Raw genomic sequence first — 27,781 nt, 5'->3', positions numbered from 1 at the left:
AATTTTTACATGTTTTTGTACTAACGAACCCAAACAAACCCAAACTCCTTTCCAAAATTTCGTCGAACCAGCGAACCGGTTCTCGAACCCGAACCCAGAACCGAACCACGAACCGGCAACCTAGAATATGTGTATGCACCCTAAAATGGTCACCTTGACTATGTGCCCCGGTTTCATAATTTATCTCAACCTTGAATCGATATTTACACCACCATTTCCTTTGATCAAATTAAATCATTTGAATTATTTAATTAATCATTATTATTTTACATCAATTTCCTTGATTCAATTGGAGTTAATTTATTTAATTAATTTTAAATAAATGGTTGGATCATCTTGATTTTTGTATTATTTAATTAAAAGAATTTGCTCCCTTTTAATTAAATAAAACCCCTCCTCACTTAATTTTATATGCAACAATTATTATTTTAAAAGAAATAATTAAATAAATGTCACACACTTTATTTTATAAGAAAAGGGATTATTTTACATTTAAATTAAATAAAAACACCCCTCATCTTATAATTCGTATGGAGTTTTACACTCCACATCTCTTAATTAAATGCTAATTGCACATTCTCTTATGTGGGTCACACTTTTTCATTTAATTTTCATTTTCCCTCCAATTTGGGTATGCCTCTTGGCTTTGGTATCTAAGGAGACCTCCTTCATTTTGGGAGAGGCAATTTTATTATTACCATTATTTGGAGCTTTCATGAAATTTCCTTGAGGACTTGGAGCATTCTTATGAGAAGATCATGACTTCTTATGCTACCGTTATGATAGACATTTTTTGAAGCTTTCTTGGAGCCTTGGAGATATCTTGCATGTTCATGATCATTTGAATCTTCTGTGTTGGTGTAAATAGGTATTTACTATTTACACTTTACTTAAGTTTACTTAAGTTAGTGCATTATTTTATTATTTTGCATTATTTTATTATTTCTCTTTATGAAACACTTAGGAGTTTGTGCATATTCTAGAGTTGTCATGTAGACAACACAGAAGTACGCAACTCTAATTATGCACATGGTGTCTACACCCCAGGGGTTTATATCATTCACTGAGTTGTCATGTAGACAACACAGTTTTTCGCACTCCTAATTTAGCACATGTTGTCTACAACACTAATGTGCATGTTTCACCTTTGTAGGCTTATCCTCTCATCATCGCACTTATTTTCGTGCATAATGGAGGATAACCCATATCTGGTGGACATGTGCCTGGTTGTTAGACTTATCATGATGCTGATTCCGAGGCATTCTAGATGCATCTCAGAGGCCTTTATATTGAGGCACTCCAAGTGTACTTGTACGGAGAATTGAATACTATACAGTTATTCTGATCATACTCTAGTCTAATTTGTGCTTGTGTTTTGAGTTCTTTGGTCTTGGGTAAATTCTGCCCTAAGGCAGATTTTTACATTCCGTTCATTGGATGTACTTGTGAAGACCAAGGCTAATGTTAATATGAGAGCCACAACTACAAACCTTTGAAGGTCTTTGCACATTGATGATAGGAAGCTATGAGTCGATCCTTGAGATCTTGAGCTTTCATGGTGTTATTTTGAAAGATTACAAGTATAAGGATTCATAGAAGTGTGTTTGCATATTTGTCCACATTTTTCGCACACAATATGCAAGAAGTTGCAATCTGAATTGTTGACTATTTGGAGGAAGGAACATATTGAATCTTCCGCTGCATACAAATTTTACAAAAGAATGATTGAGCACAATATTGAAATATTCAAGGGGCTTATAACTGAAATGAGTTATTTTCAGCAGACATACAAGTTGCAGGATATTTAAAAATGAGCAAGAATCAAATGAGGAGAGAACAGATCTGTTTCACATGTCACCAAACATGGACACCAGATCATGTATGTGGAGATGAGATAACCAAAGAAATACAGGCCAGAATTGGAGATGACACAAATTTCAACATTTTGCCTCCACTTAGTAACTCAATGAGTGGTGATGACATAAATTCAACTATTGCCAAAAGGTATGGGACATTCAAAACTTTACATTGGTAATTTAGAGATTGAAATTGACAAACATTTTTTAAGGACAATCAAACTCAATGTGCAAGCATGATGGATGTCTCTAAAAATGTTTACAAAACCTCATGTCATAAAGAATTGCTTAATGACATAGCAGAACCCTTTCTATTGCACACCAATCAATCAAACGGGAAATTTGAGACATATGATCAATCATGTGTTTCTTATATCAGCAACTAACGTATGCATGATTTATTACGAGGTAATTGGTAAATATTTGCTTATAAATAACAGAGACCGAAAGGTCAATTTATACAAAAGAATGAGACGATGTTTCCTTAGGAAACGATCGTAAAGAATAGAAACATTCTATTCCAGAGAAAGCAAAAAACGAAAGCAAACTAAAGCTAAAGATATTTACAAGATAACCATTAACTAATAATAGACGTCTTATCTATTATTGTAATACCCTCCCTTAATGGTTAATCTATCTAACACACCAAGCTGTCCTCTGAATTTGACAAACTTATCGAGACCAAGAGGCTTGGTGAGAATGTCTGCAGTCTGATCTGTGGTAGGAACATACTGCAGATCTATAGTCCCGTCTTCAACCAGCTGTCGTATGTAATGACAATGAACATCCACATGCTTGGTTCGTTCATGGAAGACTGGATTCCGTGCTAACTTGATAACGCCTTCGTTATCAACAAACAGAGTAGTCGGTCCTACTGGTGACATCTGCATATCCCCAAGCATCCGACGAAGCCAGACAGCTTCACATCCTGCCTTAACAGTCCCTCTGTATTCAACCTCTGTAGAAGAGAGAGAAACTGCCTGCTGCTTCTTGCTGGTCCATGTGACTGCACCGGATCCCAAACTAAACACATATCCAGATGTTGACCTTTTTTCATCAACAGAGCCTGCCCAATCTGAATCTGTGAACCCACTGAGTTTAGGATTAGAACTCCGAGAATACAGAAGTCCATAATCAGAAGTGCCCTTCACATAACGAAGCACACGCTTTGCTGCCATCCAATGATCAACCTTAGGAGCTGTCATAAAGCGTGAAATATAGCTGACTGCGAAGCTGATATCAGGCCTAATAGCAAATAGGTAGATGAGGCTGCCTACTAGTTGCCTATACGTAGTATCATCAACGGAAGGAGAATCAGACTTGGCTGATAACTTGAGACCTTTCTCCATAGGTGTAGATGCAGGTTTCCAATCCTGCATTCGGAATTTGTCTAACAAGGCCCTAGCATATTTGGACTGAGAGATGAATATACCAGAAGACTGTTGCCAAACTTCAACACCTAAGCAATAATGCATGAGCCCAAGGTCAGTCATATCAAAAGACTGGCATAAGTGTTGTTTGATTCCCTGAATCAAAGATGTCGAACTGCCAGTGATGATCAGATCATCCACATAGATAACCAGAAGGATGATGTCACTGTCAATAGTCTTGATGTACAGATTTGAGTCTGAAGAACTCCTCTTGAAGCCTTGATCACTAAGGTACGTATCAATCTTGATGTACCATGCCCGAGGGGCCTGCTTCAAACCATAGAGAGCTTTTACCAATCTGACAACCTGATGGTCTTTACCAGCAACCTTGAAACCAGGAGGCTGCGTCATGTAGACCTCTTCATGGAAATCACCATTCAGGAAAGCACTCTTTACGTCCATCTGATGGACCTTCCAGCCAAACTGTGCTGCCATGGCTAGGACTAATCTGATGGTGCTCATCTTTGCAGTAGGAGCAAAGGTCTCCTCATAATCAATGCCCTGACGCTGAGAAAAACCCTTTTCCACTAAACGAGCTTTGTACTTATCCAAAGTACCATCTGATTTGTATTTGATTTTGTAGACCCATTTGCAGCTAATGGGTTTCTTCCCTGGGGTAAGATCAGAAAGGACCCAAGTGTTGTTCTTCAGCAGGCTCTGGTGTTCAAATTGCATGGCCTGTTCCCACTCTGGAATTCCTTTAGCCTCGGAATATGTTTGAGGTTCAAACACACTGTGAATGTTGGCCATAAGAGCAAAGTTAACAGAATCTATAGTTTTGCTCTTTTTCCGAGTAGTTCTCCCATCAATGAGCTCATCATCATGAAGATCAGCAAGTGTCTTAGCCCACCACTTAGGCCGGAGAGGAGAATGACCAACAGTAGTACTAGGAGATGCTTGATCAGCAAGATCCTGATCAGAAGAATCTGGATCAAACTCAGGTGAAGCATCTTCAAAATGAGGTGATCCTGCAGGAGAAGCCGGAGGAGTCTGTACAGGTATCACTGGCAGGATTGGAGCTGTAGGAGCTACTGGAGCCCTCCCATCAAGTGGACCTAATGGAAGCCGAACTCCCAAATCATGAACCTGCATAGGCTGGTCTGCTGGATCAGGAACAGGAGAAACAGGCATGAATGGTCCTCGCTGCTCATCAAAGACTACATCGCGGCTGTATATGAGACGAGATGTCTCAACATCAATAAGGCGGTAGGTTTTGTGAAGACTGCTATATCCAACAAGCATCAATTTCTGACTCTTGGCATCCAACTTGGTGCGTGAAGCATCAGGGATCCAAACAAAAGCAAGAGAGCCAAAAACCTTCAGGTGACTGATGTTGGGCTTGCGACCTGACCAGGCCTCTTCCGGAGTTTTACCTTTGACTGCCACTGTGGGTGACCGGTTCAACAGATAAACTGCAGTATTAACTGCTTCTGCCCAAAAACGCTTCGGAACATGTCTGTGTTCGAGCATGGAACGAGCCATCTCGGTGATTGTCCTGTTCCGACGTTCAACTACACTGTTCTGTTGTGGCGTGTGGGGTGTGGTGAACTGGCGTTGGATGCCATGTGTATCCAAGAAGCTGGAGAAAACATTAGAACAAAATTCCCCCCCATTGTCTGATCTAAGAGTAATAATAGATTTCCCAAACTCTTTTTCAACTAAGGGTTTAAACTTCTGAAATACAGTAAATGCTTCGGATTTCTTTTTAAGGAAATACACCCACATTTTTCTACTGAAATCATCTACAAACAACAGAAAATACCTGTACCCAAGAACAGAAGGAGTGGCCATAGGGCCGCAAATATCAGCATGAACAAGCTGAAGTACTTGAGAAGCTCGCCAAGAATCGCCACTGGGGAAAGGTGTGCGATGTTGCTTCCCAGCCTGACATGCATCACAAGCTCCAAGGTGTTGGGTTTGAATCTCTGGCAAACCAAGAACAAGCTCATCCCGAGCAAGTTGTGAGAGATAATGCACATTTAAGTGCCCATATCGCTGATGCCAAAGTGTGCTGATGGAAGATCGCCGAGCAGCCATAGCTAAGTCCTGAGAATCACCAGAATCAGTAAATCTGAAAAGACCATGATCCTCAAGACCAACTGCAATAGTAGACTTAGTCGCCCGATCAGTGATGGTGCACTGATGTGAACTGAAGGTGACTGCCAAGTGTGGAGAATGTCGCAACAACTGACTAACTGAGAGTAGATTTAGTTCCATCCCTGGAACGTAGTACACATCAAGGAATATGAGCTTCCTCCCAACAGACTAAATTTGAATGTTGCCTTTACCAACAACCGTGTACTCTTCTCCACCACCAAAGATAACAGAATCTGAATAAGGCTGGTAGTCAATAAACCAGTCTCTGCGAGGAGTGAAATGTCGAGAGGCACCTGAATCAATGTACCAGGCAGATGACTGTACATGATCTGCGGGTCTTTTAGCCATGAAGGCGTAAAAGGCAGATTCCGCCTGCTCGGTGTGCTCTGCACTGTTCGCTTTGAGTTGCGAACCTGATTGCTTAGACTGGGCAACTAAGCGTTTCTGACATGCAACCTTCATGTGACCATACTTGTGGCAATAGTTGCATTGAATGTTCTTCTTTTTGGTACCATCGGATGCTGGAGCAGAAGACTTATGCTAAGATGGTTGCTGAAACTTGCCCTTATCCTTCTGAAAGGATTTCGCAGCAAAGGCTTGCTCAGTGGAGGTGGCACTGGAGCTGCTACCAAACTGTTGTTTCCACCGATCTTGCTGAAGTAGCAAGGTGCAGAGATCAGTGAACTTTAGATCAACACCAATAGATGTGATGTTGAGAGTCTCGATAAAATGCTCATAGGAATTTGGTAAACTCCGAAGAATGATTACCACAATATCCTCTTCCTCCATCTTGCGACCGATGGCAAGTAACTGATCACAGATTTCCTGAATCCGATTCAGGTGTGCCTGGAGCGAGGTGCGCTCATCCATGACAATAGAAAACAGAGTGTTTTTCAGAAAGAAGGCTCTGCTCTTGTCGAAAGTCTCATGAAGATATTTTAGATGTGTCCAGATTTCGGCCGCTATCTTGCCGGATGGAATCTGAGAAAGCTGGTCATTAGCTACGGATAGTTTGAGAAGCATTACTGCCTCTCGATTGTTCAGATCCCATGTATCTTGATCAGGACCCGGAGAAGTCGGACGCTGCTTAACACCCAGAACAAGTTGATCGGTGTTTCGATATTCGAAGATTGCGATGATGTGTTGCTTCCAGGTTCCATAATTGCGACCATTGAATTTGGAATTATTCTCGAGCAGAATATTTGTCAGAGATGCCATGGCACGTTTTTCAATGAAAAACTGTGAAAATTTGTGAAGGCACGTTCTTCGAGGCAAAAATACGAAAGACCCAGAAGAATCAGAGAATGACCCAAAAGAGAGCTCGAGAAACCCAGAAGGAATCTGCTGTCGTTTTCTGAATCCGCTAGCTCGAAAATCGAGGCACCCAGAAAAAACGGACGACAACCCAGTTGAGCTCTCGAAAAACCCACCAAGAATCTGTAAACAAAAAAAATTTTGGACCCCAAAAATTAGGGTTTCGAAAAAAAACGGCTCTAGCTGAAAAAAGCTTGAAAAAACTTCAGATTTCTTGATGAAAAATGGTCGAATCTGCTTCCCAGAGCACGATGACAGACTGAGACGGCTAAGAGCATGAAGATTTGATACAGAAACATGCAGATTTTCACCCCAAAAACGCGAGTCTCCAAAAAATGGCCACGATTTCCACGCGATTTGCAGACCCGTAATTCGGGAATTTCTCCAAGCAAAAAAACCCTAGGTGGGTTTTGGGGAAATTAGCTGAAATAATTTTGGAAAAATTTAAACAAATAATTTCAAGAAGAAATTATAAATTTTTCCAAAAAAATTTAAGTATTTAGCTCTGATACCATATTACGAGGTAATTGGTAAATACTTGCTTATAAATAACAGAGACCGAAAGGCCAATTTATACAAAAGAATGAGACGATGTTTCCTTAGGAAACGATCGTAAAGAATAGAAACATTCTATTCCAGAGAAAGCAAAAAACGAAAGCAAACTAAAGCTAAAGATATTTACAAGATAACCATTAACTAATAATAGACGTCTTATCTATTATTGTAATATGATTGTGATTCAAAGGACCAAACAGAGATGGTATTCAAGGATGATGGTGCTTTTGATGACCAGTCAGAAAATGTAGACATATGATCAATCATGTGTTTCTTATATGAGCAACCAACGTATGCATGATTGTGATTCAAAGGACCAAACAAAGATGGTATTCAAGGATGATGGTGCTTTGGATGACCAGTCAGAAAATGTAGACATATGATCAATCATGTGTTTCTTATATCAGCAACTAACATATGCATGATTGTGATTCAAAGGACCAAACAAAGATGGTATTCAAGGATGATGGTGCTTTGGATGACCAGTCAGAAAATGTACTTCATACTTCATAGTGACAATGATTCCTTAAAAAACAGCTGAAAGTTGATGAAGATATGGTTGTTGCTGCCTTAGTGTGTTATGATGATACCCACAAGATCATTGAGGATTTCTATAGAAAGGCGCAAATGGAAAAGAGGCAAAAGGGAATGGAAAGTGATCCTAATGTTGCTGATTTACAAAGGGTTATAGTAGCCTTGGAGATTTTGAAATCAGATTACTTATGTTCACTTTCAGACAAATTCTATCGTAAAGGTTGCTAGAACATATGCTAAGCAATTGAGGGGGGAAAAGATGAGGTTAATAAGGAGCTTATTGTTGCTCAGAAGGCATTAGATAATACACTGATTGCTCTTCATGACAGAAAATCAAATTGTTGTCAACAAACAGACTATGGAACACAGGCATAAAGGAAGGCATGAGTTTTTCCAAGAAGTGATTAAAGAACTTAATAGCATTCAGCAGACTTATGACTTGGATAGCTTCCCCAAGAGATCAAGTAACAAAATTTTGGATCATATTAAGCTAGTAGACAATTCTTTGTTTGAGGTGGATGCTGATTGGACATTTGATAATCCAAATACAAAAGATCTTTCTAATTTCCATGATGAGGATGATCTTGACTGGAGTAAGTGGGACCTAGTTGCAGTTCCTAGCAGTGAGTTTTGTTCATAGGATTGGTGTGGTGACCCAATTATCAGATTTAACATTGTTTCTCATTCTCTGATCAGCTTACACATGGTTTCAGTTTCAGTTTCCTTGCTTCACCAGTTGAATAGATCTTGGCTAATGATTGATGGATATTATAATTTGATCATAGGGGATGGATTCTTAATCCTTTCTTTATTCATGAAAGCGATGTACCTAGGTGTATTTCAGACTGATAATGAAATGTATAGCTCCTTTAAACTCTTATATCTTCTCATATCTGATGATTGTGATAGCATAATAGTGTGGGATCCTGATATTGGTACGATTGATGCTTTACTTTAGTAGTGTATTGATGAGTGGCTTTACAATTTTGGACCTATTACTTATATCAGAGTAGTATAGCAGGTTGTTGGAGCATTTTTTCTGAGGTTAGCTTGGGATATGGGGGTTGATAGGATGAGTGCTTTACCTTTTGAGGATTTACCAGATCGCAAAATATTTGTTATTAATCCCCAGTTTGATGCTGGAACCCTGAAAATGACATCACAGAGAAAGGTGGTAGCTTTAGATTTGAAGAAACAATTCCAAGAACATAAAAAATCTCTGCAAAATTTGAAGCTTTACCATGTGATTCACACACCCACCTTAATATAGCTGTTTACTCAGAAGAATACCAATGCTCAAACCTGTTACTAGCAACAAGCTATATACAATACATATTAACAGTGGGATAACTCTTGTCCATGTCAAGACCAAGAGGAATATACACCGTATACTCAGAGAATTTGGGCCATGCCCAATCACAAAATAAGCACATCCATGATTTAGCCATACAAATAATTCTGAAAGTGGTACACTACTTATGCCAATCCTTAATATTCTTAAATTGCACCAGGCATTATTTCATACACTGCCATACATAATAAGCACCAAATGAAAAGATATTTTAAAACATTTCTTTATTATGAGAGCTCATTTACCTGCATATAATAACCATCTGGCATAATAATTAAATAAATCATTTAGTTACTGTGTCACAGGATTTGGCGAACTTCAGCATTATCTAAAAAATTCGTTTAAATTTGTCCTCTGATTCGTATGGAACCATTGACCAGCTTTTCATTTTAATCGTTCCATAGTTATAAAAAAATTAAGTGCAGCTAGGGCAAGCCACCGATAGAAAAGTATTCACAGAAAATGATCCAATCTCATGGCAATGACACTTTAGACACATGAGACTGATTGAGCAAGAACTCCACAGGGTAAATAGGCTTCTCATTAGGGTAGAAAAGCACAGATCGTTGTCTGGCACAAGATTCGCGGGCTTAAAGACCGCGCAATAAATTGATGGATCTATCGCTGTTGTAGCTAAAATTGGGGCAGATGTTGGCCATGAAAGGAGAGCCATGGTCTTGGAGGAACTGGAGAATAGAGCCCATGCTATCCTTCACCGATAGCTAGCTTTTCTGAAATTGTCGAGCTCCATTTTGATAACAATAAATTGCCGCTGCTTATCACTACTCTTGTGTTCAACAAACATTTAAATTTTTGTTTAATGTTTGATTTTATAATTTTGCATTTGGTTTTGATTATATTTTGTCTTATAATTTTTTTTAGTAATATGAAAGAAAAATTAATATTTTTCAAGTATATTAATATTTTATTAAAATATTGCCAATAGTGGCATGTTGTGATGGTTAAGTTGTTGAGTTGTTATCCTTGCCATCAAGGTTCAAATCTAATGGGGATGAGGTCCCCCATTTGTGGCCTCACGGATTCATAGCTCCAGGTCAAAGCGTTTACCCCTTTCAAAAAATATATATATATATATATTTTTTTTTTTTATTAAAATATTGATATTTTATTATAGTTATTTATTGTTTATGTGTCATCTTAAATGTAGTAAATCAAATTTTTCTTATTTTTATTTTTTAAATTAAAATAAAATATCAACATATTTTGCATTTATGTTATAAAATGATAAGGTTAAATTACTATATTTTGTTCTATAAGTTTAATGTTTTTAAAATTATAAACCACTTTTATTTGTATTTTATTTTCAAAATGTGATATTCTTTTATAAAGATTTCAAATCTATGTTGTAATGTTAAACTATCTTGATAATTTATTGGACATACTTATATTATTTAAAATACTAAAAAAAATCTATAAAGCGAATTTATTGTCAAATTTTTTTTGAATTTTTTGACCTTGTCGAACTTCATCCGAATTTCATAGTTGTTGAACTCGAACTCGAACTTGAACGTTGTGACTTAGTCTAGTTACAGCATAATTTTACTTAATCACCAGCCAGTTCATAGCTGGGTCCCCATGGTACAAGCATAATTTATTTGCAATCAAAAGGCTGGACCAATGTCCAAAAATAATAATCTCTAGTATTACCTGACTTTGCCATGTGCCTCAAATTCAATCTCTTGCCTTATGCAAGACATCCGCCCATTTAATAATAATCTCCAAGATTATCAATATTTAGCCGAGAACCAACCTCTATCCTAAAAAATTGTAATGTTCCATTCCAAACTTATTTATCTGGCAAATAAATGATTATTTTTCCAAACATCATATTGTTAATCTGAAAATCTCAGCAAAAGTGTGATTGTCAGTTTCATTGAGTGATTCACCTATTAAAGAATTGATTTTAGGGACAGAAGCTTTATTTCTTCTGTAGGTAAAAGACTTTGACAGGTCAAACGAGGATCCATCATGAAAGATGCTAGCACCCTCCTCCTCAAAGACGCCTGAAGGTGAATACTGATGGCTCCTCTATAGTGATCGGTGGCATTGGCAGGAATAGTGCTCGGGATGTTATGTTTTTCTTTTCTGTCATAAAAGGATAGTACACTAATAACCTAATGGAGGCACTTAATATTCTATATGCAATGGAAAGAGATTTTTCCCTTAAATGGAAAAGGACTGTTTGTGAATATGATTCACAAATTGTGGTGGATATGTTGAATGAGCAACAGACAAATTTTGAGTTTGAGCTGCTCTCTGGAATCTGTTTCCTTTTGTCATATTCCTAGAGAGTGGGACAGAGTGGCAGATTGCTTAACTAAATGGAATTCTAATTATTAGGAGGGGTGAAATGTTCGTGTTTGGGAAGCGCTGTCTCCGAAATGTTATCAAACTTCAGAGTAACTGTAGAGGACAGGGATGCGTAGCTGGTTTCTTCTTTAGAGTTTCTCTCAGGGTTTCTTTCAGTTGTATTTGGCATATCCTTTCTTGGCATGTGGCCTTGCGCTTTGTAATTTATCTCTATCAAACTTTAACCCACTTCTTCTCCCAAAAAATATATATATATTCTGAAAATCTCTGTATCTCTGTATTCTCTATAAATAAACCCTTATTTCGAAGAAAATAAAACACCTATACAGATTTGTCTCCAAAGGTGACTACACAAATTCAACAAATCTTTCAAGCATTACAGACCAACTGAGCCTGAGTGACTCCTTCTAGACCATTTAGGATAAGTCTCGCTACTGAAAAAGGTGTCCTCCAGATTTATTTTGAGCCTGCAAGTATATGAATTAAATTAATCATTCTCCCCTCAGCGTCAATCTCAAAGTCACCCTCTTGGATAAACATTAGGCAATAATAATAATAATCAACTAATTTTAATTCCTCTTTGATATATTTTAGCCTTTGGAATTAAATTATATTTTATATATCAAATCTGTTGAAGATGAGACATTACATGTCAGCATTCTTCTTTCTTTCAACTATCTTCTCAAATTAACTGTCGAAGGTGAACTTTAATAAAGACATCCAATCAAAACAGTATGAACCTATGTTACTGGGTTTGGACCCTGGAGCTTAGGTCCGGATCTAGATTCGTCTAGGTTCGGATTCGTGCTTGGGTCCGAATCTAGGTCCCTGGAATTGAATATTTTAAAAAAACGAAAAATTGACTTTCAATGGTTCCATAGGATTTGGGCTATTCTGAATTGATTTCAGTACATAAGAAATAGCAAAAAAAGTTTTTAAAAACCAAATAATAATAATAATAATAAAATAAGCCTTGCCAATTCTGATTTTTGGTTGTAAGTTTGTTATAGTTATGATAATTGATTACAATTTAGTTAGATACTCATTATATTGATCTGAAGACTGATATATAGACTAATATTTATTATTTGCAGACGTACAATGTTCAATGTTAATTGTTTGTTTGTCATTTGATCATGAATCATGATGTTCCAATTGAAAACTTCAATGCAATGTTCAATGTTTAAGTTCACTGTTTTTTATATCTTTGTATCTTATATTGTATAATTGTAGTACATCTTTTCATAACTAGCATTTTAAGTATCATATGTATAGTAATAGTATATACACCCCTGCTCCTCCCGTCCTCAAATCAAGGCCCCTCTGCCCCCCGTCTCGGAAACTTGTCCCCTCGTCTCGCACGGCAATGTAACTATTTGTGAGTATATACATACATGCATGCATACATACATACATAAATATATATATATATATATATACTCACGAACCCATCCACGAACCCAAATGGGAAAAAAAGAATTGCCTGAACCCACAAACCTGAACCCCGAACCCGAATTCGTCCCCAAACCCGAATCAGCAACTTAGGTACGAACACATAAGATGGAAGCGTGCATATCCTGCACTTCTCTTAAAATTCAGACTTCAATGCTTCATTATATTTTAAAGCATCATTTTAATGGGTCACACAGATCATGACACCTATCATAATCTTGCATGTGTAACAAATGAGTTTTTTAAAATCTGGCGTACTCAATGTACTTTCACGAGCTCAGCAGTAGGAGATGGAAAAGTATTTTTCCATCTCATTGCCTTTCACTCTTGTGTTTCTTTCAAAAGGCTTACTATAGACTTCAGCACTTCGTTATACATTAAAGCATCACTTTGACAGCCAAATGGATCATGAAACTTATCATAATCCTGCATGCATGCATCATGAATGAGTTTTTAAAAAGATTGCATATTCAATGTACTTTCATGAGCTTTGCAGCATAATGAGATGGAAAAAAAAATTCTCCATCACATAGCCTTCACTTACTGTTTTTATTTTGAAAGGCTTATTAGTTAAACAGTAAACTTTGGTGCTTCATTATACCTTTAAAGATTGTTTAAATAGTCATATGGATTACAAAAATTACCATAATCCTACATGAAAGCATCCCAAATGAGTTTTTAGAAGGCTTGAAAACAAACTGTGCTTTTTTTTCTGTGCATATTAACTTGTTGGCTTTCTTAGGTGTTCCACTCCTCCTGGACATGTTCTTCACACTGTTTGGCTTCGTTTTCGATATACTTTAGAACATCAGTTAAACAGTCAAATGGGTCGTGAAAGTAACCATAATCCTATATGTATACATGGCAAACGAGTTTTAAAAATATTGCAAACTTAATGTACTTTTCATGAGCATTATGGTGGGAATGAAATGGAAAAATCTACGCATCCCATAGGTTTTCAATCACTGTGCTTCATTTGAAAGCTTTACTTTCACTGAGAACTTGAATATTAGCAAACATTGATAATCTAGATCTCCTGGGACAACTTTAAAGTCTGACTTTCTAAAACCATCTTTAACTATTCAATGATATTTTCATAATGAAATATTTAATATCACATCTGAGATCACACTAATTGACAAGACAAGACAGTATCATTCCGTTGAGATAATTTGAAGATCTCCAGGGGTTTCTACACATTTCACTATCACATGTCGAATGATAATCTGCCTTGGGATAGCTTAAACCTCACTTGGTTCGTAAAACACCTCTTCGTCACACTTGGAGACCAAAATTACTAACATGGCTCTTTACTTGAAGCAGCATTCCTTCAAGCTTTGCACATTAGCTGTGCTGTTGTCTATGTTTTCTTTACTTACATATTTTACAAGCTGCAGAGAAGAAAAATCAGGGACAAAAGAATAGAAAAGCAAGGAAAGCACCTATTAAACAACAAAACATAGACATATATACTGAGGAAATATAATAATACTGCGAAATCATCATTAATCTACTTTGCCAAACAAAATGACAGTGACCTGAAGATGCTAGCCAATCAGACATAGCTGATTCTCTCATTAGAAAATTCTTCTTCACCAGATTGTCTGCCTGGTGTGAATTGTTTCTATGTACAAAGATGCTCACAGTATATCTTGTTAGTAGGTTAGATCTAAGATAGAAGAATCTGTTCACTTTCAGGTTAGCTGAAAGCACATTTCTCAGTGGCAGATGGTTCTATATGGACTACTAAGATAACATTTCTTATTTACTATTAAAGCTTCTGCTGAGTTATTCTTAAGATCATCGTTGTAATTCTCATTTGTCCTGATTAACAAGGCATATAGAATCGCAGTGTACAGCATTAAACAAAATGTCAGAAAATTAGACCTGGATGGCATGTGAACCTTAGAGTTCATCATACCTGCCCCACAATTCTTGTCACATGCTGAAAAGTTGTTTGGAAGATACAATCACGTCCTGATTTTACAATTACAAATTAATGCCTCTAGATAAATAAAGCAACTACCATATTTTATTCTATCTATAGCCATGATAAAAAAGAAACTAACGGTAGTCAAAAGAAATATTGCTCTATATTCAGCAGAAACACCATTCCGCTCTAATCTCTGTTGATGCTTCTAGTGTGCTCCACTAAACAATTAAGTCCTTAAATGTATATATACAGAGAGAGAGAGAGAGACTCACTTGGAATGAATGGAACCATTTCCTCCACAATCCTCATTTTTTCCATCTGCAGTTGTTAACCGTGCACCTGCAACCAGTGATGTCATATGCATTAGGTATCAATCATCTCAATAGCTGTTAAATTTTAAATAAACTGTACTGAATAGTGCCAAACTTTATGAATTTTTGGAGAAAAAAGAATCCATCCATTACATAGATAATACAAAACTGAACAAGCAGTTGAAAAATTATTCTCTCAGTAAGGCCATATTGTTACTATTCTGCCATTCAGATTCAGCCATCCCTGCCCCCATACCATGCCTGGACCATTTTGGGGCCTAAACAACCTAAAGATGTACCCTCATTGTCTCAGCTGGCCCCTGGGCATTGTTGATGAAAGGATCACTGCAAATATAATAGCACTGCTGTAACTTATGTGTTTTCCAAGAGCAGATCAGAAAGTATATAAAGGTAGAAGAGACATGTCCCTATATGGGACATGCCTCTATGTTGATCAATAACATTAATTAATAATAATTGGATGTCAATACACAATATGTAATTTTGTATATGTATATGTATATGTATATGTATATGCTTATGTGTGTATATGTATATATATGTATGACTCATATAATAATTATTAATTATTATTAAGAATGTTTAATTGGTAAACAAAATATTTTGATCAAACTAATCCAACTAAAGCTACAATATTACACTCCCTCTTAGCTAGGGAGGATTGTTTGTAAGATGAACACACTGTACTCTAGAGTAATGAGAAAGAAATGTCATCTCGATATGATATTTTGAATTAAAGAAAACAACATAATTTAGATGCTACCTTACGGTATCATCAAGTATGATTCAACCAAGAATATCAACCATATAATATTCATCATACTTGTATTTTCTTTGGTATGTGCACTAGCATCAAGTCTCATGATACCTACCAAGGAAAATATCTGCACATGGTGTCTCCAATACTACATCTCATAGTATACACCATGCCATATATCAATACAATAACTTCACGAATTATCTATGAGATATGTACTATCATGATCTCCATAGACATCAACCAAATGATCTTCATCATGACAACAAGTTAAACTATTGTTAAGATCGTCACCTTACAATAGTAAGCACAATCAAAACATCAATGAAAGATCCTCGCCTCTCATGAATTTTTTATACAGAAACAAACAAGGGCTTTCACCTCAAATGTTTCTCTCACAGAGAAGAACTCATTAAGCGGATATCAATTTGCTGACTTTTTTCATCCAAGATTGCTTATGACAAACTGTTAGACTCTCTCTCTATCTAATATCAATCTTCTGACCTCCTAGCAGAAAATCGTGTCATGCTCCTTGGTTCAACAAGTATCCATCTATCTAGAAATGTTATAGTCTAGATATTTGCATAAAGGCCTTCCGGCCTACATACATAGAACTTCATCTCATGAATCAAAGTCCTCTAACTTCTACAATTTTCTGATCACTAAAGAATCCATCTCAATATGATCTACTCCCTCTGAATAAATATGACCAAGGTCTCAAAAGTCAACTAAAGTGTATCCTCTATCTGCTGCCTTTGTTACAAAAGCATACCTTGATTCATAGTAGCATCAGTGAATGTACTAAACTGCGGATTTATCTTCAGCCTTGGCAACACTAGACATTAAAGATAATGTGATTCCCTTTTGAAGCTTCAAGTACATGCATCAACATCCTGACTTATTCATCCAAGGTTTCCTCTAATGAAATGTCAGGCTCTCTCTTGTTATAGAATTGTACCCATAATCTCAATCATAGAAGATTTCTTGCTCCAGTAGCCTCACTTTATCTAGCAAGATCAACATATGACTAATGAATACTAGATCCAAAACCACTTTGGAGCTACCTTCATAAGATTAACTTTATCTAGCATGATCAACATATGACTAATGAATACTAGATCCAAAACCACTTTGCAGCTACCATCATAAGATTAAGTCCTACACAATATTTTAGTATCATGCCTAATGTAGCATTCTTCTTTTCCTACAAGAACATCCCCAGAAAAGATCAACACAAATAGCTCTTATAGTACATATAGAAGTACAAAAAATGAGGTTGACCACAAAAAATAAATAAGGGTAATACTAAAGATATAGAAATCAGGAAATACTTATTTCATTAGTTTGGAGCAAATGCCCAATGATGTGAGTCCCTTCTACATGTATGTGAGAGAATGATTTGTAGTTTCTTCTAGCATCTCAACTCGGTGCTATGCAAATTGTAGTTGGCATTTGTAATGATATGAAATCCACACCACTGTACCCTCTTAGAAGTCCCCAAATAAATGAGTATTGCAATCTCAAAGATGCCCCTATAACTCCTTATTAGCCAATGACTAGTCAGCAATCAATTTATGCTAGGACAAGATGGTGATCTTCTGGTACCAATAGAATATCTAAATAGATGTATTCCCTTACTTGTTAAATAAAATATTTGTTATATTCAGGCCTCTAAGTGCAACTCCATGTTTATTTAATAACAATGTTCCCTTCAAAATATCAATAGCATTAAGAAGAACAACCTTCATTGAATCCTCTTGTTCTTATGGATCGATTCAATATATATGATTATTTTATCGTAGTATTTTCATCACAGCCTTTTGTGAAATAATAGTGTCATAATTGAACATATACGGGTAATAATGATTCTTATGCAGCCCGATATGATAAGACTCTATATATGTGTCTTTGAGATGTAGAGACATCTGAAAAATTCTTACTTTAATTTCTTTACAAAGTATTATCCAATTCTTCACATGCACGGATAAAAACTACAGTTTCTCACAACATTTATTTGCCAGATGGTTTCATATCTCTGCCTTTTTTTAAATAAATTTAATGAGAGACTCCTCAATACATCCACAAGGATATTATCAGTGACCTTGATATTATGTGACACTTCAGAACAGACTCCACCCTAAAACACCTAATTTGCACAAGTAGGGAGGACACGACAAAGATTGTGGAAGCTTCTAAGGCCTTTTAAACAAATCAATTGTCCACAGCCTGAGAGCGACATTCAAGAAATGACATTTCATTTAAGCATTCTACCCCACAGTCCATATCTCCCTTCAATCACATACACTGTCTGTTACCAAAGTATAGACAGCTCTCATCTTGTATGCAAGTGCACTATCATTGTGCGCTTAGCAAAAACCCTTGTGTATTACCTTCATTAGATGCTCCACATCCATCGCAGCACAGATGATTGCAAGGAAAATAAATGTGAATCCACCATGTTGTTTATTGAGCATGCTCATATATTATTGCAGCTACAGATCACTTTTAAATAAGATACACCTTTGACCACAGCTACGATAGCTGATCAATGCCACAAATATTGAGTCTCTAAGTAGAGCCCTCTTCACACAAAGAAGAAGCAGATATGATACCATAGATATGTTCACCGCAATTCTTGTAGCGGTGGCGTTGAGGGTCTGGTCCGACACAAGAACCAGGAAGAAGCTCTGCGTAGACTCTCCTGCACTAGCTTCTTTCAACACATTATCGATTGTGAAGAGATTGAAAGTCGCCTTCCTCGCAGTCTTAACCTTGCTAGGCTCTCCAAATGCTATTAATGCACATCACGATCACTGATATCATTGCCAAGAAGGAATAAAATATTAGCAATCATAGAGTGTGTTGAACAATGGAAGTTCTGCAATTAAAAGCATCACTCTCATCACATGAACATGCCAATATCACTGGAAGACAATAAATGTGGACCTATCCACAGACCTGGTACACATTAGTCAAAACAAAAAAATGGCCATGATAATGATATAGGCCACTGGAGCTATACCAAGGAGATCTCTCCTCAAACTTTCCTTTTCTGGTGTGGGCTCAGTCAGATGCAACAAAGTCCCAATTCCTATCATCTAATGTTGATATCCTTGGTCGTCATTTTTAGAAAAACATTTGTTAATGAGAGTAGTGTTTACTGTAGGCAAATCCCAACATAGTGTAGCTTTATAACGAACACCAGATAACTTCCTTAGACAAATCTTCATATTATTAATTCGTCTTTATTGCACGGGCATGAAGTCACATGTAGAAATGCAGAAATATTCTCCTATATCAGCTGTCCATCTTTTCATGATAAATTTATAGATATCTCTCCTTTGTTTCCTATCGCTGATGTAGATTAAAAATGCCATTTCATTACCGATTTTTTGTACACCTTCTCCAGATCATTGTCCGTGGCAATTAGCATTGTGTTAAGAACTTTGTATCTTCCGATATTTGAACAAAGATAATTGTTTGTCATTGGGTTGCTTTTGATAGGTTATATATTAATCATAAATGTGAGAACCGATGCTCATTGGTACCATCTCCAGGTGGCATTAGCCATATACAACACCAGCATTCACAGGTTTATGATCAATTAAAGACATTGGCGATCTGTATCCAACACATTTCACGTGAATCGCAGTGACAATATAATCAAGCAGCTCTACCAAATGCTACCCGAATTTCCTTTGTTTGAAATAATCTTCAACATTTTTACTCCCAGGCTTTGCTATGATACCATGTTGATGAAAGGATTGTGGCAAATGTAATAGCATTGCTGTAACTTATGTGTTTTCCAAGCACGGATCAGAAAGTATATATATAAGGGTAGAAGAGATGTGTCTCTATGTTGATCAATAACATTAACTAATAATTATTCGATGTCAATAACATTACACAATATGCGTATGTGTGTGTATGTATAAATACTTCAGTGTATATTTATATGTATATATGTGTGTGTGTGTGTGTGACTCATCTAATAATTATTAGTTATTGGTAATAATGTTTAATTGATAAACATAATCTCTTGATCAAACCAATCCAAGTGAAGCTACAAGATTAGCAAGCATAGCCCATATTCACCAAAATAGCATGTTTTAGAAAAATAGAACCAAAACAACTATAACAAATCCTCGAAAAGACTCAAATAAATGCTGTATAGGATGGTGTACAAACACTTCAAGGCTAACTAGAATGAATCTGCACCTTGCATTCTCTTGTTCCAGTCAGAAAATGATGCCAATCATTTCCTCACTATACCAATATACCATGCCCATCATGGTCTAGAATTAATCTCCAACTTATATTGCTGCCATTCATGTATAGCATGAAGTTAACCAATTTAGTATATCAGGACGGTTATTTCCCACTTCTTAGTATATATTATTACCTTAATAAATTAATGATATGTAACATGGTATTAGATAGAAAATATTTATAGTTAACCTGTAATATTCTCTGTTGATGGGATGATTGGAAATGAAAAGTGAATGGAAAAGATCAAGGCCTGGGATACTAAAAAGTGAGCTTTGACGGAGTGGCCCAAACTAATCTAATCACAGCAGGAGCTGATGCAGTATTAAAACTAGATACAGGAAGTTTAGTAAGAGGCCATGTCGCCAGTTTGTGAGGCTATCACCCAAACTCAGGTCTAGTTCGAACTAGATTTGTGATTTGATTCAGTTAAGGATCAGAATCATCTAGGAAGCATGCAGGGTACTGTGGGTTCATCCCAGACAAACCAGACAGACCTGCAATGAACCATTTGTTTTTTGACACATTTTTAGACAAAAATTGCTGTTCTTTGAAATTTCTCACGTTTTATTTTGCCTATGAGACACAAAAATGAATCACTGAAACAAAAAGTATTATCTAAAGCATTTGATACACTCTTACTTTACCTCATTTTGATAGCAAAACAAAAATAAATACCGTTCCTTTTTGTTGAAATTACAGTCCTGCAAAGAATGAAAAAATATCGTCACTGGGGGATAGGTACCGGTAGTGGCTATATCTAACTGTCTGTGTTTATATGTCCTAAACGGTATATCAGTTTCAACGATTTTTGTTTTGCTGTCTCCATGTGTGACTTAACTGCTTAAAGCTAAGGTTTCAGCTTCTGGGTATTAGCGATGCACGTTGTAGGAGTCCTTGTGAGTAAAAGAGTCAAAGAGTGGTCATTTTGAAGTGTCAAGTTGTCAATCAATGTATGACTCCCATTGCGCCAATAACCATTCGCTCAAAATCACTAGTACTTGTGGACAAATCTCCCAATAGTGGTGCACAAATGTCCCTGTAGTGGTTTACAAATCTCCAGTACTGATGCACAAATGGGCCAATCATGAATCAAAAAATCATAAAAAGGGCAAAAAATGATCAACTACATGTACGCAAATGATTAACTATCAGTATATGTGAGATCATTTTAGTGAGCAGTTACTGATGGATCACTATGACAATAAGTGAGCGGTTATTGGACCCCAAGCCACTATTGGTGTCTTTCCCCTACACAAGCAAAATTCTATTAGCTACCAAAATTATGATAAATAATTTTGCACAAGAGCTCTCTTGTTTTGCTTTCGACTTCTTGTTTTCTTTTCATTTTTCTATGAATGTGTCGCTATGCTACAAATATGAAAATGACTGAGATTTATATATATTGTTTTCATTTGTTTTGAATGCGTTGTTTAGTAAGGTTGTTGCAACAAGAATCACAATGGTAACTAGCTCTTGTTCCATGGGTCCATCCCACTTTGAATACCCAAATTCTCCTCTTGGCAAATATGTTGATATGATACAACCAATTCCAAGGGATATAAGCTATAAATTTGAATTTGCAAGGGATGTGATGTCAAGTATTTAAGATCATATCACGTACACACGCATGTGCGTAAGCACACAAATGCACACACTGCTTTCATTTGTTTTGAATGCATTGTTGATACAGCTTGATGCCATAGGAATTACAATTGTAGCTGGTTCTAGCTCCATGGTTCAATCCCATCGCCTTGTTGGAAAAAGGTTGATATGATATATTCGGAGGTACATTTCAATTTTGCAAGCAATACAATGCAAGGTGTGCGAGTTCACATAGTGAGCTAAAAGTCCATTAAAGAGGCAATACTAGACAAGGCATCAAAGCTTGCCCTCGAAAGAATGGTGTATCTATACCTCGGGGCAAGTGACAATGTACATTAATGAGCAAAAAGCAAGACCTTAGACAACGAAGAAATAGATTGTAGAGAGAATATCCTAGCAAAGAGAGAATCTTAAGAAATGAAGCCCCCTTATACCCCCATCAAACTATAATGTTGTGGTAGAGAGGCACTCATTTTTCCCATCCCTCAAAAAAAAAAATTTACAAATAAAAGACCAAAAGGAGAAATAGCTTTCAAAATGAGTCGAGAGACATATCAATTAACAAATAGCAAGATGCATCTATGCAAATGGGTTAGCTTTTAATATTGTTCACCCATCAAATTGATGCGGGTACATTCAAGGCTCACACGGTCTTATAAAACCCAACAAAATCTAAAAAGTATCATTTTTCTACCTGACCTTTTATACTAGTTACAAGCTATATTGTTTGTTTTTTGGTCTTGAATCTTTGTTTAAATGTCTCAAGTAAGTTGATTCTTGCCTTGAGCCTTTTCATCACGTATGCCTTAAAGTGTTATACTTTTTTAACTCCTATTTCTTGTAGATGTTTGACTTTTGTGGAGGTGTAGAGTAACAAGAGTTTACAAATATTTCTTGAAATATTCACTAGGTTGGGTGCTGGTCATTTTGTGGTGGGATCCACTCTTAAATTCCTAGTAGTGAACACTCCAATTTAAAGGTAGTCAACTGCAACAAGCTTAAGTTTAACAATGACTCTCGAGTTATCATTAGCAATTGCAAGCGATAGTCAATGAGTCTCAAGTAATTATCAATAATTGTAAGATGTGGTCAATATGATATTAGAACCCAAAAAAATCAGAGATGAAAAATTAGGAATTGATCAAGAACTCTTACTGCCAAAAGCAACAATGCTAAAAAATGGCGAATTAAGGATTTAGTTTCTTTTGATTCTGATCCTGCCAAACCGCCATCACCACCTAGCTTTAGATCCCCTTCTAATAAGTGGCAAATTAAGAATTTAGATTCTTTTGATTTTAATCCTGCCAAACTGCCATCACCACCTAACTTTAGATCCCCTTCTAATAAGCATATGCTTTCATGATAATGGAACTAGTTTACTATATTTCCAATATTTTGTGTGGTAAAAAAGAAATAGACTATCCTATTCAAACAATGATGCTAGATAAATGGTCTTGCAATGACTATTCGGCATAAAAAGAGTTAGTGCCAAAAGCAAAAACACATTATCTTGGAATGCTACTGGGACGTATTCAAGATGATGCTAAGTGTCAATAGTTTAGTGGGGTGAAAAGACAAAGACTATCCTATTCAACCAAGGGCACTAGATGAACAATCTTGCAATGACCAACTAGCTTTAAAAGAGTAGGTGCATAAAAGAAAAGCACATTAACTTCAAATGTTTGGGGGATGGATTCAAGCAATGAAGCTTAAAGAAAAGAATTAAGTTGATGAGGCAACTTCACATTTTATAAAGGCACTCTTAAGTTGGTTAGGTCTTCTATATGGAGTAAAAAGCATTGTCACGACGATGTTTAACAATACATCTACGGTAAGTGATGAAAAAGCTTGTAGGTGGATAATGCGCTCTAATATCTACCTCCAACCCTTGAAACACATAGGATTGAAGTTTTGCAAGAGATCGTGAGCAATGTGAGTAATTGTGTAGCTTTGGTTGAAGACGATTGTAAGTATTTGGCTTCCAACATTGACAATACAAAGGTAAGTCTACACGGTATGAATCTTCACATGGTCAGTGATTTTACCACAAAACTTTCTCATTAAGGTCTTCTTCAAACATAAGTAAAAGATAATTTGGAACCTCAAGTTCAAATTATTGATAGTGCTAATGGTGCTTCTATTGCATTGAAATCTTCAAATTTTGGTTTATGTTTGTTTTCATTGCTATTGACATTTGTTGCCTTTTTGGCCTTTGATAGTTATTTCTCTAAAGGCATGAACCCCGATGGAAACCATGCCTATTATATTTAAAAGAAAAAGAAAAGTTATTAACTTGTGATATTATATTAAAATATATTATATAAATATAAAAGAGTTATAATAATTAATTGTATAAATATTCAAGTACTAGAATTATACTATGTTATCTAGGGCTACATCCCCAGCTCTAATATAACTATCCCCATATCAAAAACGATTTGGGGACTCCCCAGATCTTGGGAAAAAGTGCTGAATCATTTCCGAAACAAGGGGATGCTATCTTGTCCTACCATAGACACATGTATAGTACATGACCAAGACACCATGGACATTCCTAGAACAATCCCATTACAGTCAAGCATCCCCAACAGAAAAGCAACATCCAAACCTAAAACAACACATTAAAAATAAAACTCTCCTTTCTTTAAAATAGGCCTCTCCTCCCAAGTCACCCTAAATCACTATAAAACTTTATTTTGTGGTTCATTTCACCATTTCTCTCACAGCTAAAAAGTGGAGCAGTAGCAAGTGCAAGAGATGGAAGGAAAAGAGGGAAAAACTCTTGATTAAATCTTGAAAGAGGTAAGTTGCATACTTACATTATTTTGTTTTCAATTTTTTTGAAAGCTTTAAGGTTCAAAAGTTTGAACTTTTTATTTTTATATTTTTCATTTTTCTAGTATTCAATCTTGAAGAAAATGAGCAGCAGCAAGGGTGGTTGTATTAGTGAGAACGAAGTGGAAATGGGTAGTGAAAATAGAGGTGGAAGTGTTGAGGCTAGTAGTGGACAGAAATCCCACTTGTTTAAGCTTCCTTCAACAATTATGGAACCTCAAGCAAAGTGGCATTTCAATGACAACAAAAACTCTTCTCCAATATGTTACACCTAGGGATCCAAAGAAAAAATCAGCGGGAGTAGTGTGCGGGATTGTCATTTTTTTTTTAGACTTTAGAGGCAGCTACACAACTATGAAGTCTCATTTTTTGGGTATTGCATGCCATGAGGTTAAAGCGTGTCCATCACTAAAAGAAGACAAGAGGATAGAGTGCCATAGATTGTACATGGGGGCTGAAATGGGAAAACAATGTTGGCAATGCCAACACCCTCTTCTACAAGTGCACAATCATCTAGGCCTATGTCTTCTACTATTCGTCATAGTCATGTTTACACAAGAGGAAAAAGGAAGATATAATATCCCTTTCCGGATATTATACCAAAAACCCGAGATATGTACTTGCAGATTTAAATCCGAACAGTAAACCAATATACAATATAAATTCCAAAACTTTAATAGATTTATAACCAGCAGATTTGAATACAAGAAAACTTAGAAAAGTTCGTTTATTTCTTAAGATATTCAGAAATACATATATGCACCAGGAATTAACACAAATAACAGCCAAATATGTTACTGTATTATACAACAGCAATACAATAACGTGCGACGATCCAAGTAAACCAATCTTATAAACAAAAATGACAGTCAGATTGGCAATGTAGATGAAACCTGTAAGAAGGCTAGGTTTGCGTCCAACCTTCAAATGCTTCTTCAAGGGTTTGCATCCTAGAAGAAATATCCAGCAACTGTTTCCAGCTCCCAGATTAAATTTGTCTTCAATATTATAATCTTCATATATCCTCACGTGTGGAGCTTGTTGTACCTTTATTACTTTCCCAATGTGATGCATGCTCATTCAAGCAATGTGGGATAAAGCACTTTTTTTGTCCTTTAGTCACTTAAGTGAACATAGTACCTTTTTAAATAAAGTGACAAGTTAAATGAACTTTAATAGTCACTTAGTTAGTAAATCTTACAGTCATCAAGCATTAAAATAACTGATCAAATGAACTCTAATAAGCATGTGCAATAGCTCGTTGGAAAGCTCTCGGCAAGATGCTTCCAACCCAGCACTGAGGTACCAAAAATACTGATCTCTGACTACTTACTAAAAATAGTAAGCATTTGGACAACCTGCCAAAACTGCTCTGATGGGTCTAGAATTGGAAATGACTAGGCCAAATCTTGAACTGAACCCTATAAAGAACCTTTTCGCCCCAGAAACTTAAGCGAAGTGAGCTGGCCACAGAGAATTATAATGTCCCAAAGAAAGGGGACATTACAAAGCCTCCTCTCTCAAAGATTGCTTGCCCTCAAGCAATCCGCTCATACCTATAGAAACCAAATGCCAAGATCCCATACTTGCCTCAAGAATGCGGTTTTACTCCTCAACCGATGTACCCTAGCATGCATCTTCCCAAACTCAGAGCGGTGAAACAGTACAATAGGAATCAATGTGCCAAATAATTGAATGTTAGGATCCCAAGTCTCACCATAAAGGGAGACCAACAGCCATGTGCAGCTGCCTCGTGTGCCACTACCCTCAGTCAGAATGAATCTCTCACTCCATGAGTGACCTTGCAAGTCTCTACTGTCAAGTGATGATGGGAGCTCAGCAATACACCAATATCCACCCCAAGATGATAATGACCAAACTCTCCTCCTAGCTCCCTGATAAAAGGCAATGCATAGGGATGCTCCCCCTGGATCCCAGATGAGAACTCGTGCGCTAACTGAGATACCACTGGCCAACTCCTGTGATGTATGTACCACTGCACTAGTGTACCACTCCTACAATAATTGTAACAATGACAATGATAGATCCGACCAATCCGACTATACCACTATATCACTCTAGTGGAAAAGGAGTAATCCTAATCTCTAGAACTCTGATATGTCAGAAGACTGGAACACACAGATCATAATCATGTAGCTGTGTAGCAACACAGCATAATCCACCAGATGCAAGATACTATTAACACCTAGATCCTCGACTACCCAATCAACATGATCCTGGGTAAATGAAAGAGTGGTTGGTGAATCATCGACACCATGAGTGCTAACACTGTCTTCAATACCCTGCTGAAATAAAAATGTAGACATCTCATGTGGAACGTAGGGTAATGTGTGATCTTTCCACTCACCTGCAAATAACTCATTGACCCTGAAAGGCCAAATAAAATCAGCAAATATATTACCAACATACATAGGCAAATCACTGATAGTGGAAATATACCAACAAGAAAAATCACCAATCAACAAGTAGGTCGTGGCCATCTCATAAGAGCTAGGTGATAAAACTCTAGGCAAGCTAAAGATTCTCTTAGAGCATGCTAAGGATAAATCTGAACTTCCTATTCCACCATAAGTACTCTCGCTTATGTCAAAGTCTTTATATAAGGATGATTCACCGTTACTTGAAATTTCTGAATTATACTCACTTGTGGTATCACCAACCATGTGCTCATGCGAAGATGTACCACTGTTGTCATAAAAATCAGAATTTTCAAACTCATCATCTTACTGATCCATAGAATTTTTCTCACCATAGAAAGTCTCAAATGGGGAACACGTGATTGAATTACATTGTTTGACTTCACAACTACCCACTTCATGAATTCCTTCAATGATTTGTGTAATTTCTTGTGCCCTTGAACCACTGTCATCTTCTTCATAAGTGGCTGCCCCACTTGTTTGATTTTCAACTTTGTGGATGGAATAATGTGTTAAGCTCAATTGGAGACATAGCTCATCTACCTCACTCCTTATCCCTTCCAAATTTTATTGCTAGATCTCTATCCATCAATAGCTGCAAGTACTCATATTTTATCATTTTCAGAATTTCAAAAATAGTATGTAAGAGAGGACTTGTGACACCACATACACTACCATGTCTCTTTTCTATCACA

General features: G+C 36.6%; 1 protein-coding gene across 4 annotated transcripts in view; it reads right to left on the bottom strand.

The window, feature by feature from the left end:
* The window catches only part of LOC149568041 (uncharacterized), a 73,658-nt gene that overhangs the window by 20,277 nt on the left and 25,600 nt on the right, over positions 1–27,781 (bottom strand). For 2 of the 4 annotated variants that reach the window (XM_089821047.1, XM_089821045.1), the window contains exon 4: positions 15,126–15,192. In XM_089821047.1, the coding sequence (XP_089677173.1) occupies positions 15,126–15,192 (67 nt within the window). Of the gene's footprint in view, positions 1–8,871; positions 8,934–14,841; positions 14,898–15,125; positions 15,193–27,781 lie in introns of all 4 variants that reach the window. The other 2 variants (XM_089821046.1, XM_089821048.1) reach the window with 2 other exon arrangements.

This window comes from Cupressus sempervirens, chromosome 3 (assembly GCF_028749045.1).
Source record: "Cupressus sempervirens isolate cs-2001-9-10 chromosome 3, ASM2874904v1, whole genome shotgun sequence".
NCBI lineage: Eukaryota > Viridiplantae > Streptophyta > Pinopsida > Cupressales > Cupressaceae > Cupressus > Cupressus sempervirens.
This window is presented reverse-complemented; position numbering and strand designations above follow the sequence as displayed.